The 13,580-nt window shown below is 35.1% G+C and overlaps 1 protein-coding gene across 2 annotated transcripts in view; it reads left to right on the forward strand.

The window, feature by feature from the left end:
• The window catches only part of DIAPH2 (diaphanous related formin 2), a 223,844-nt gene that overhangs the window by 18,870 nt on the left and 191,394 nt on the right, over positions 1 to 13,580 (forward strand). For both annotated transcript variants that reach the window (XM_086619411.1, XM_086619412.1), the window contains exons 3-5: positions 2,200 to 2,376; positions 3,855 to 3,959; positions 8,285 to 8,305. In XM_086619411.1, the coding sequence (XP_086475537.1) occupies positions 2,200 to 2,376; positions 3,855 to 3,959; positions 8,285 to 8,305 (303 nt within the window). The remainder of the gene's footprint in view (positions 1 to 2,199; positions 2,377 to 3,854; positions 3,960 to 8,284; positions 8,306 to 13,580) is intronic.

The following is a 13,580-nucleotide window of genomic DNA, read 5'->3' on the forward strand; positions in this document are numbered from 1 at the left end:
CTGTGGATATGTTGAAACTGTTATTCAACAGTTCAAGTCTTATTTCTCTTGACCTTCTTTTTAGCAGTAAAGGATCTGCAGTGGTTCTTCCAAGTTAGTTGCCACATATTTCAAGTGAAACCACTTTGGATAATAGCTATGTATTGTATGTCAAAAAACGAGTTTGTATTCAGTAGCACTGACTTCATAATTCTGAATACTTTGAAACTGCTGCAACGTATTTTTACAGATACATATCAAAATTGATTTCAGTAAAATGATGAACTTTTATTTTCTGTGTATAATAGTTAACCCACACTGGCCACTTATTTGATCATCACTTGCATGTCTGAAATTAAGAAATGGTAGCTAGTAATCACATAGAAGATTAATTTATGGCTTTAAAGTGATCTCACAATTGCAACCTGACTAAAACAGTTGTTGTTAATAAGTTATACTTGAAACAGATTACAGTGTGGTGAAATTGATCTTAAGTGGCTTTTCTTTTTTTTTGGTGACTGCTGAATGGGCATTTTAATGTAAATGAAGAGTAAAACTGCATTTGATGTGTATTGGCTGATTTTGGATGCTGCCTTTCAGTCATTATGTCGTATCTTTGGCCTTTTCAATAGGCTATGCCTCGATTTTAGTTTCAGAAAATGTAAATGTGAACTATTTTAATAAGGAAAAAATGGGATTAAAGTAAAGTTCTTACCTTGTTAAAGACATTAACAGTATCCTTGTATGTAATGTGTTTCTGTCCACAAATATAAGACCTCTAAGGAAGAAGAAAACCCAAACCTAACCTCCCTCCCCTTAAAAACACAAACAAAAATATCTCCAAATAAATTCAGAGGGCATGCAGCTTATCTAGGGATACTTTACCTTCAGAAATTTAAGATACTCTTGTAGGATCTCAAAAAACAACAGTAAAACAAACCCAACAGCAAAACAAACAAACAAAAAGAAATCAAACAACAACAAAAATATAAACTTTCTTCCTCATGTTCCACAGCACTTGGTCGAATTTATGCACTCCTGACTGACTGGACTAATCTAAAATGAAATTTCCCATAAATGAAACAATCCGTTAAACTTTTCACGCTTGATGGAGGTTTAATTATAGAAAATACAAATTTTCGTGTACATGTCTTTCTAGAGATTGTGATAACTGCTATCGATGACACTGGTAACCCTACATAAGCTGCTGGTAGATGAAAGCACGTCTTCATAAGGCTGTTCAGTGCCTGGAACAAATACACTGGTATTTGTTGATGCAAACAATTTAGAAAAATCTCTGTGGACATAATGTTCTCAGAATGAACATACATCTATATATTTTAAAGACAGTATTATTAAATAAAAAAAAAAAATTCCTCTATTGAGAGCAGAGTTATATTTTAATAGTACAGTAATAAATGGCCTTATAAGGAAGGTGCTTCTGTTGGTTGTTTCCAGTATTAACAAATTAACTGAGTAAGCATGCTTTAAAAAAGAAAAAAAAAAGAGGTGGGGGTTTGGTAGAAGGTATAAACCAAGTTAGCCTTAACCAGTGAAACGTGTTGCAGACTGTATGATATGCTTTCACTAATGTCTGTTCCGTGTATTTAACTATGGATGGCTGCTTCTGTGTGAGTAATCCATTACCTGGCTTTTTAAAATTATGCACTAATTTCAGGAGTCCATACTCAAAAACACTTCAAGGAATTGTGAACTATAATTGGAGCATTAATTCCTCTACAAACTTTATTTTACTTTAGCAGGATTTTTTTATAAGCCCGATGAACTTGTGAGTACCTCCTTCCCAACGCTGGCTTTGTCAGTTGTCCTCCAAAGACTTATAGCTCTTCAGGTGAAGGAACGCTTGGACATTACCTTTGTGGTACCATATTTATTCACTATCAGGATAATTAGGGAGTAATGTGAGCAGGTGAACTCAAGATTTTGAAATGCTAAGAGTTTAACATTGATGGTATACTTTGGAAACTGTGAGACATAGTTATATCCCTTTTGCATGTGACTTGTCATGAATTTGCCTTAGATGTTTTTGTCTTACTATGAGAAGTAATCTCTGAATGTCAGAGTATTTTTACTTACAGTTCAGTTTGAGTTTTAACTCTGCTGCTTGGATTAACTAAAAAATGTGTGTATTACTGCCATGTAAATGGCTGCTTTCCTATATTTCTGTTTTGGCTTATTTTTAAATGGATGTTTTTGCAGCGTGACAGAATAACAAGCTTCAGAAAATCGGCAGTGAAAAAAGAGAAACCTCTCATTCAGCATCCAATTGACTCTCAACCTTCTATAAGTGAAATCCCGCTTGCCCAGACACTTGTTGATGAGCGTTGCATGAACTTATCAGAAAAAGAAGTCATGGATCTCTTTGAAAAAATGATGGTAAGATGATGTGCTACATGGTTTTATAAGGTTTTAATTTGCTTTCATGTTGGCATTTATTATGTAGTAGTGATTTTCAAACGTTGTCATTTTGGAAATATTAACTACTTGGGAGGGCATTGCATAGGCCTGATAGACCTTTCTAAATTGGCACATGAACAATTTAGTAACTTATAGAACGCTAGTGGCATATATGTTTAAGTTATTTGGTCTAATTCTACAGAGAAAACAAAGACAAAAAGCCAAAAGTAAAAATATTAAACTGTTGAATACTTCATTAAGATAAGCTCTAGAGACCTTAGTTACAGTAGTTAGATACTACTGTTAGAGGGTAGTTTTTAATAAACTTAAGTAAATACCTTTGGAAAATAGTCATTTCCTTTAATAAAATCTTAATGTATAGAAAGCTGAATTTTTGTGTCGTCTTGCATATTTTCTGTGTTAGTGTCACATGTCGAGGTCTGTGATTCCCTTTACAAGCAAGCTTTTCTATTAGTAATACAGAAGCCAACTTTTGAAGTAGACGTGTATTAATTCTGCCATGCACATTGGTGCTGATACATGAACTATAGGGAAATGGGACGCTTTCAATGTTGTTGGAAATGCATTTTTTTGTATCATTCTTCAAAGTTGTTGTAAAATTCCACAGTATGGTCGAAGAACTGTCCTGTTCAGTGAAGCTGTGAATCTCTTCTGATAGATTGGATCAGTGTTAATTAATGCTCGCTTGATTTGCTTGTTAGATTAAGGAATTAATTTTTAACTTTTCCAAGTAATGTTAATTGAAGCACATAATAGTTCTGTCTCCCAGACAGATTCTTTGAAAAAGCCGTTCGCTAGTAAGTTGTTACAATAATATTTACTGGTCGTAGTTGTTAATCTGAAGTTACTTTGACTTTTATTGGCAAGACGAGTCATGACTAGTAATGTGGTATTTAATCAGTTATTAAGTTGGAACAGGCATCTTTAGATTTGGTCTAGCAAAATATTTCTATTTTTAGGTTTGTTTTAAATACATCAGTTGGAACATATTCACACCTACCTCTGCCACAAGATGATGATCTAAGTAATAACAGCCTTCTGATTAGGTAGTACAGGAGTAGTGTCTGTTGTGATGAGATTTTATCAGAAACACAGGAACTTCACAAGAGTTAACACATGATGAACTTGAGGTGTAGAATTTTTGGTCCTGCCCTCTAGTTTTATTTCATGAGCCAAATTTCACTAACGGTAACTACCTTTGATGCAATTATAATTTAGGCTGAGTCTTGAAAACAGCAAACACTTGAAGTAACAGACATAAATGAGAAAAGTGAGTAACTCAGAATTAAACAAACTGAAACACAGATGAGCTGGAAAAAGTCACTTCTGTTTGTTTAAAAATGAACTGTTTGTTTAAGAAAAGGAGTATAAAAATAACAAAGACTAGTAAAAAGCACGAAGAAGAGTCCTGATGTTGTGTGTCTGTTTCTTTACAGGAAGACATGAATCTAAATGAAGAACGTAAAGCTCCTTTGAGAGACAAAGACTTGACCACAAAACGAGAGATGGTTGTCCAATACATTTCTGCAACTGCCAAATCTGTAAGTAGTCAGCTCTCCAAGATGGATGAAAGAAGCTTAGCTTCATGAGTGTTACACTTCTCAAGCTTGAAACTTTCCATTTTTGGTGTCTGGGTTTATCTTTTAAGAGAGGTAGGGAAAAAATCCACAAATCTGTAGTTAGTAGTATGCTTTTAGATGCATTCAGCTGTGTCTGAAGCTTGAGTTTGTATTGCAGTTGTTGGGCAATGTAAAAACTTGATACTTTCTTGTGAACAGTAAGAAATTGCGAATCCAACGATGCAGAGTAAAGGGTGGAACATGAGCATGTTTCCATGGAGTTCATCTTACGAGTTTTTGGTACCCAAACTTTTTGGAAGGGATATCGTGACTTTACGGTTTCACTAACGGCATACATACTGGATGTACAATTTACAGCGTTAGAAACAGGGGAATAAAAATATTGAAAGTATTTAAAATTGAAGTAAAGTGAGTATTTTAGTTTAATTTGAATATGTTGAGTACTGTAGCTGGCTTGAAGACTGCATTAAATGTTCTGCTGAGAAATGTTCTGAAGGTAAATAAAATGATTCCTTTAGTGAAAAGATGGTCTTAAAACGACTTTCAAATTGTATTTTGAGTAGAAAAAAAAATATCTTTCACTTGTGTTGAGTATTCTCTGTACTTAAGTTGATTAACCCTTAGTTGATGGATCCTTAATGCAGAATTTTTGAAGTCTGTCTGCTTCAAGGTGCCAGAGGTATGAGAACCACTGGATGCCCCAACATTTGTTGGAGTGGAGAAATAATTCAAATAGTGAAGAGCTACAGGTTTTTTTCTGCAGTGGGATGAATAGTAGTGGGACCATTAGTGCTAATTAGTTATAAAATAAGCAGTAATAATTGTTGTATGTTAAAAATTGATTATAGCAAATATAGTTATCATATAAAAGGAGAACATGCCACAAAAATTCATGAACGTTGGAAGAAACAGATAGATAGGTATCTGTCGTGATTTCCCTAGAAGTAGATTTTGTCCTGATTTGCGCCACTAGTTGTTGAACAAAGAATTTTAAGGAAGCTGGTGGTGAATTCTGAGGAACTGAACGTATTACAGTACTGGGGAGAAGCAGTGGTGACGGATAGCTCTGTGTATCCTCAGAGCAGCAGTATGCTTCGAGTGGTAAAATTTGCTATAGCATAGTTCTTCAATAAAATTAGGTAATGCATATAACTTTATTTGGAAATGAGGATGAATCTCATCTTCTCATGGCAAAGTTCTTGTGTGCAATGAAAGGTTACTGGATATGAAGACTATGTGTAGAATAATTGTTAAAATACGTAATGGCAATACTGCTAGCAGTTCTACAGAGCTGAGTTTGAGTGCTAAATACAGATACCATTAAATAATCATCTATTTCTTAGTGAAATAAACTGGCAAATAACTTTATGTTGGTGTCTGCCTGATGAATTGGTAAGCATGGACTGCAAGCAGTACAGTTGGTTTGTTTTTCTTTTAAGCTTTAAAATCAGCTCTGCAGAGTTAAAATTCAAAAAATTAAATCTACAATGACATGCAATTATTAAATGTAAATACTTTGTGTTAAACTTTATAACCTGAAGTGAGGAAAAAACTTGCATTATAATGTGAAAATGGTGATTTATGTTTTTGAGAGGAGTGGTGTTTCTGCATGAGTTAATCTTAAAGAAAATCCACAGTCCTTTGTTCTGTCCTGGAAGGAATCCAGTGTATGGTCTAGCTAATCATGCAAGTTATTGGAGAATTATTCAAGCTTATGCAGTGAATATTACGAAATTTCATGTTACTGTACTTTGCCTAGACTATCTTTGGGAGCTATTGATTATGTGTTGTAAGGTTTTTGCATTCACTTGATGATCGATGTTAAATTTTCCTTAGTAAGCAAAATATTTTATTGAAGCAGTAGAAACTTTCGCAATGGAAGTACTTGCAGTTCTTTCCCAAAAAGTAGTTGGACGATGATGATCTCTTGTACATAACAATATTGAAATGTAGCTGCCTCAAATACCATGATTTTGTAGCTGAGTAGGAAAAGCATGGCTGTCATTGCATGTCTAACTGCTGAAAATTTTAACATTGCATTACTGCTACCGTATGTGCTGCAGCATGGGAAGCTTAACAGGACTGGGGATATGTTTGCCAAAATGCACCAATAAAGTAAAAAAATAAAAAATGATCCCCAAATGTCCTCATGCAGGAATATGCGCTTTGAACGTAAGTCAGCCCCAGTGTGGATGTTTCGTACATGCGCAGAATGTTTTTCGTAATGGAAAAAGGGCTTGTATCCAAGTTTGTGTGCTTCAGTAAGTCCTTCTTGCAATTGAATCACAGCATTTGAATGGAATAATTTAAGATTGTTCAGAAATATGAATGATCTTTCTGTAGTGTGTTATCTAATTTATCTTTGAATTTAACATCTTAACTGATTTAAAAAGTATTAAAAGTACAGATAATTGTAGAATGTTGATTGGGTTCTTAGAATAAAGCAGAACCTCATTTTCACTGTTAATTTTGTCTTCTGTTTAGTTAAACTGCTGTTCTGCCTAGTTGAGTTCAAGCTCTAACCAATTTTTACTGCATCATGAATCGTCCAAGTTTCTTTCCTTCAGGCCATCTTCAGGCTTGTCTTCCATGAAAATGCTGCTCGCATTCAAAATGATCTTTCTTAAAATTTTCTACATTTTTCTTTGGTCGTAGATAATTGTTCAGCTGTCTTCCTTTTTATACTGAAAATACTTGGGCCTTTTCCTCTGCTTAGAGCTAATGAAACACACTTAACAGTTTGTGACTTTTCCAGTTCATTTTGTGTTTGTTTTAGTTAGGCTTTTGAGCTCTCTCCACTCACTTGAAAAAATCACTCTCATTTGCTGATGTTGTCTTAACCAAATTATTTTTAAATTTGGTGCTTCATTTTCTCTGCCTTGTGTGCTGTCTGCAGCATGTTGACCGTGCTTTTCTGAAACACCAGACTGTCTTCAGAGTTCGAGTGAGAAGAAAGTAACTTTGGTTTCAATGGATGAAAAAAAGCTTGCATTTTCCTTGGGGGACAGAGGAAGGATAGAAGCTAATAAGCTGGACGCTTTCGTGTGAAGTGATTATCTGTGCTTCTGATTCCTTCTCTCACGCCAAGAGAAAGACTGGAAATTGTACTTGGGAAATGGCAATAGCTCAGAATTCTGTTTCAGAACTGAACTTGATGATGTCTCATCTCTTATTGATTGAGTTGAACATAGGTGAGAGAAGGTAGTAAATTAGGGACAGAGATTGTCTGGTGATGACAGTCCATCTTGTGCTTCTAGAGGAAGCTTCATCAGGAAGACGAGAGGTGATTTTGAAAGACTTGCAGGAACTTCTGTCTTCTCAAAGACTTCCTAAAAGAATAATGGAAGAGATAAGAGTAGAAAATGAAGTAGGTGGAGGCCGAACAGATATCATCGAATGCAGATCTCAGAACAAAATCATACCGTCTCAGGATCTTAATCAGATAAAAGTGGTTATTCAGTAAACTGGCTGCTATCAGATTGCAGCAAATAGCCAACACGGAAAGGCCTACGGTATTTAGGCAGAAGTCCATAGTCCTGGCGTTGCCAGGAATGTGGTCATTTGTGCAAAGTCATGGAACAGTGCAGACATGTGCTGCCTTTTTACAGAGTTTCTGCTGTGTGTAGTCAACTTCGTGTTCATGAATATGCAGAAATGCTGTTCAATGGTAAAAAAAGATGATGTCTTTCTGTAAATCACTGTTTAATTATCCATGTAATTAAAAGCATCTGTACTGAGCATTTGAAGAAAAATGCCACATGAGATTTTCTGAGATGCAAGTTAGATTTATAACTGTAGGCTATGTTTTTGATTACGAAAACTTAATTAAATTCAGTGATGACATCATCTAAATAGATGAAAAGCTCCATAGTAGAGTTGTTAAACGTACAAGGAAGTCAGTATGCCATTAGGTTTTTTTCTGTAGTTTTCTCAGTGTCATATGTAAAATGTCTGACCTGATAATTTTAACAAAATGGCATATCTGCTAATCTTTCAAGATCCAGATGTCAAGCTAGGTATGGAGTTATTTGTAAATGTGTAAAATACTGATGATTCAGGAGTAGAATTTAAGAATTTTGAATTATTTCTCCTACTGTTTTCCTGTTGAGAAGCTGCAACTCTTGAACAGTTTGATAAAGTAATAAAATAATGTAACTACTACTAATGATTAAACACTGAAAACTTTGTGTGATGCTACATCCTACTAAGTACCTTGTTGTGTTTATTTATGTATTATTATTATCTTTTTTACACAATAACCTCTCTTGGCTGACCACTGCATGCAGATAGTCGGAAGTAAAGTTCCGGTGAGTATGAACATGATAGTTTTGTATTTTCTTGTGAATACACTTCCATTTTTAGAGATTAGGCTGGAATATTTTGGACTTTTATCTTAGATTTAAAAGTTCAGTGGGCACTGAGTCCTTGTTTTATCAAAATAGTTATCAATTACCTCAGTCATGTTTATCTTGCCAATATAACATCATTGATTGCACTTTTGAGGGATTTGTTCTTAACTTTTCAGGAATCTGTTTCCAAATACTTCAGACTCACTGCGAACTCATCTGTTCCTTGTGAGCAACAAATAACAATTTAGACTTGTCTTGCTTTTTACTGGAGGCAATCACTCAAAACTTTAAATTTACAGTGTTTGGTTTATTTGATTTGTTTAGATATGGATATTTTTCACGTCCTAATTGTTAGAATTTGTAGTTTATTGCAGAAGTGTTAGCTGCTGGATATCAGTGTGAGAATAAGATTGATATAGAGGATTCAGAAGGTCAATTAATAAACCTAAGATGAGATCACTCACAGAGTAACTTTCCTCTTAAGTGCTCAGCTATATTTTATGTTCTCATGATTGAATTTAGTGATTTTTTTTTTTTTTTTGAAACAAGTATTTGGGACTTAATTTGTTGGACTGAATTCAGCAAGTTTGTTTCCTGGAAAAAAGAAATTTTTTGGGAATAATTACATATACATTTTAAATGTATATGATACATTTTAAATGTATATGTAATTATATTTGCTGAAAGCAAAGATACTATTTTTTATAGATGGAGGTGTTCAAGACCAGGTTGGACGGAGCCTTGAGTAGCCTCGTCTAGTTGAGAGGCGTCCCTGCCCATGACAGGGAGGTTGGATTAGATGATCTCTGAGGCCCCTTCCAGCCTATGGCATTCTATGATTCTATGACTTTATTTTTGATTGCAGCTAAATCAAGCTTTTCAGGTACTGGCAGGTTTTTTGTTTAGGTCATACTCAGTACTTAAATTTTGTAGTAAAAATAATAAAGAACAACCTATGACTTATAACTGTCTAATCATTAGCTCAGATGTACTTAAGTGTTTAAGGGATATAGCGCGTAAGGCTGAAGAAATTGGTCTTGGCTCTGTTTTATTCGGAGCAGTCTTTAAACAGACTTTTTTGTCTGTATTTGCCAGTGCCCTTTAGTTTTGTACACAGTTCTGTGTTCTTGTGCCAACTGAGAAAATACGGAAGCACAAGGAACCCATTTAAAGGTATTTGATCTTGAGGGGCCAAATTATTAATTCTCCAGTTCAGTGCATTAGAAACAGTTTTAAGTAATTCTTGCTGCCGTGTAAATTCTGTATGATATGAATTAGCCTGAACAGCTGCTTTGTGAAGATTATTTTCTTTTATTTTATAATAAAGATAATTATTTTATAAAGGAAACTGGTATATGCAGAATGAGCAGTGGGGAAACCCTATGGTATCTGTTTTCTTCCCCATGCCTTTTAATTTGGAGTCTGATAGAGAGCAAGAATAGTCATGTATTAAGAGCATGTTTTTGCACAGATAACTTGCAAAACATGAAAATCAGAAACGCTGCTCTTAAAGTGTGGCTTCTGCATATTATTGCTTAAAGAATGCGTGCGTCTTGGTGAGCCTTCTTCTCAGTACATGTTTTTACAGTATTCATCCTTTGGGAGTTGGTTGCATCTGCTGGTATACGTAGTTGTTTTCCTGAAGATGTACAGATTTACGGTGGTCAGGAAGGATAAGAATTTTGAGCTGTTGATGGTAGTACTGTTGGATTGTAGTGACAATTGCGGAGAAGAGGTTTGCCTGTTAATGGGCAGTTTAGAGCTTTAACTTATTTGAGTTTTACTTGGCATCTCAAGCATTGGTGGCCACATGTCATTTGAACTGCCTGCAAAGTAACCTTTCTTTGCTTTTATAGATAGTGATAATTGTATTATGTATATAATTGTATATAATAATGATAATTGTACTGAAACAGCAGCTGCACATCTGCTGTTTATCTGTCAGGCCTTTAATGTAGATGTCTGAAGAAGGATTAGCTTGTTGGTTCTGTTTTTAATGGGTTAGTTTGGCTAGTATCTACAGGGGAAGAGCATATGAACTGTGTAAACTTCCAATTTCTGGTTCAGGAGCTGGTAGAGTATTTCCTCATAGTTTGAACAAGGACACTGCTTTTCCCAGTCAGATGTGCAACAGCTAGACTATATGTGGGTTAAAAAACCCCAAAAACCAAACATTGAAAATGCTTTTATTGCTTTCCTAACAAGCAAACCAATCACCTCCCCAAACAACTTGTCTTGTCTGACTTTCTTGTACTCTAATTAAAATGTAGTGGTATCTTTGCTTGAGATACAAACAATTGTATTAATAGAGAGTATGCAAAAGCTCTTCAGTTAATCATTGTGGGGGGGAATTATAAGTTATTCCACTTCTTTAATAGTTATGGTAGTACTAGTTACTTGTTTGTTTAAAGAGTGATGATATTTTTTTTCCCTAAATTATGGAATAGTGTAGTGAGTTGGACAGAAGTGACCACCTATGATATTGTGAGATTTCTATTCGATATACTGGCTGCCAACATTCTCACTGAAATAAACACTGTCTCATGGAAGCAATATACTTCAGCTGCACTCAGCTTTAGTTTAAGACCTAATGAAATCTGAATTGTTTGGTGCTTTGAAGAGGAGTAGTTTGTGCAAGTTTTTCTGATCTGGTATTTTAACTGTTACAGCCCATCCATTTAGTGCAGGTGTGCTCTGCATTTCTTTACCATCAAGCAAATAGAATATCTGCTTCTTCCTCATGGAGAGCAATATGCTTTTGCTTTCCTATGTTAGATATTGGTTCTCTAACTTGTTTACAGGCCTCTGGTGACACATGTGAGTAGTTTATAAAACTGGACATTTGCTAAGTCTCTTCTAATATTTACGAAGGTCCTGGGTGAGGAGTTTCTTTGTCTAACTAGCAACTTTGAAATCATCTGGAGTCAAAGTAGAGTAAGATAAACTGAAATGAAAATATCTAAAATACTTAGTTGTTGCCTGGTTTTCTAAATATTAAAAAAAACAGTTTGTGTAGAGAGAAAACTATACTTAAGTTATTTTTTCACTGTATCCTGCACTGCAAGGTGTCTGTCCTGTCTCTCTGTCACTGTTGTCCCTTAAACCCTGAAATGTGTCCTACACGCAGATTTGAATTGATTACATTTACCGTCTTAATGGGAAAGCAAGCTAGATTGTCTTTAATATAATTGGGTTTTTTTGTGAGAATTCTAGGAGTTCCCTTAAGCTTAGTTTTTCACTAAAACTTCATCACTTTTAACTTCCCCAGAAAAGGATTTTAAATGTGTGGTCCAGGCTTTCGTTTGAGTTGTCATGAATGAATAATTCTATGCCTTAATTGTAATACTGGCAAGATGACTGATCATAAAGTAATTTCTGAGATTTTTCATCTTAGGCATTGATTTAGTCTCTGAAAGTTCTGGTGTGGGATCTAATCCTCTGAGTTTCTTTGTGCTTTACTTTTGCCATTGTCTTTCTTAGATGCTCTCACATAAGGTATAATGTTCACTGAGACCTTGTACTTCAAAGTAAATGAGAAGCGTATGTATAATAAAATGTGATCAGTGTAAAGGCATAGCATTACTTAAAAACAGTCTTGGAATCAAACTCTCTTTGAATAGGGAAATAAAAGAAATGGCACTTGGTTGTAGCCCTCCAATTAGCATGGCTATAGGTAAGAGTGGATTGAGATGGAAAAGTTGATTGCAGAAAATAACAGAAAGTAATCCTGTTGAGAATTCTCTAGCATGAACATGAGTACTTAAGAGTTTTGAGAATGGATTTTTATGAACCATCTTTAGTGATCATCTGTTTTGAGAAGGAGGGGAACAAAAGGAGATGGTTCCTTATTGCTATGCAGTTAAAGGTGCTTAGACATACGGTGGAGAAGTGTGCCTGTCCTGTAAGGCATGGAAAGGAGGCTTAGGAGACCATGCATCCCATTTCTCTCCCTTTTAACCTATTTCAGCTGTTTTTGAAGGAATCATAGGTCTTCTGAAAACAAAGAGCTGGACAGAGTAGAGTCCTCACTAATGTCCTAGGCACGTGGAAAGCTAAGACAGCAAGAGCACACCTTGGTTTAAATATGAAAGGAAACGTAGCTATGACCTTAAATGCCTCATCTGAATAGTATCTTCATTGGAGCTTGTAGCAGACTACAGTTTGCTGGGAAAAAAAAAAAAAATCTTGCTTTCTACAGTGTTTTTCAAGGTCTAGCTTAACATGTAATGACGTTTGACTGAAGTTTCCATTACCTCATCTCTTTACAGATTTTTGTGACTTACAGCAGTGCTTGTTTTCTTCTTTTACTCTTAGGGTTTTGGGAACGGCTGTTGCCTGAAATGACAAAACCAGTGTTCAGTATTGTGTACATTAGTTACACATGCTATCTTTTTTGGTTTCCATCCAGTGTAATGAATGGCATAAAGCTGTTCCTCTTTTCTAGTTTTTTATGTTATGTTCTTTGAGTGATGGTTTTACTGTGCTATTATGATTTTTAAGATGTAGTACTAATATGCTTCTCTGATTTAAAGTAAGCTTCTACTCTTATAAAGATAACCTTCACCCATTTATTTCTTTTTCCTTTGGTAGAAGAGCATCTCTTTGTTTAGGAGGTTGACAGTGACAGATTGTAGTTCCTTTATATCCTATTTACTCATCATTATGTCTGCCTTGCACCTTTGATGTATAACTAGCATGCATTGTCCAACTAAAGGTGCTATGCTTTTAGCAAGAAACATCTTCAAAGTTGACATAGTCGAGAGGGCACTCTTGTCTTAATGCATTCACAGTCTGTTTCAGATATTTGTTTTGAGGACAAACAATCTGAAAGTACGTTGTGAACATTTACGTATTTCTGTTATGTGTATTAATACTGAAATGTATGTAGGTCAAAATAATTCACTTAGATGTAGACAAGTCATTTTGTCATCATCCATACTGAGTGCCATTTTTGCAAAACGAATGGTAAGAATTTCAATAGAGCAAATGAGAAACTTCATTAGAAGTGTAATTTTTTGGAAGAGAGACAATTAGAAGATTACAGTAGTCAGAGAAGTTCCTGATAGAATTAAAACCAAATACATATAAATCCTATTCTAGGTAAGGCACTTTTCATACTGCCTTTCCACCCATGACACATCTTCATCAGGTTCTCTTCAACAGACTGTTGGGAGTTAAGGTGCTTTAGGAACCGCATATTAACCATCACCGACCTTCTAAGATAAGCCTACTT

Source organism: Tauraco erythrolophus, chromosome 13, assembly GCF_009769465.1.
Source record: "Tauraco erythrolophus isolate bTauEry1 chromosome 13, bTauEry1.pri, whole genome shotgun sequence".
Taxonomy (NCBI): Eukaryota; Metazoa; Chordata; class Aves; order Musophagiformes; family Musophagidae; genus Tauraco; species Tauraco erythrolophus.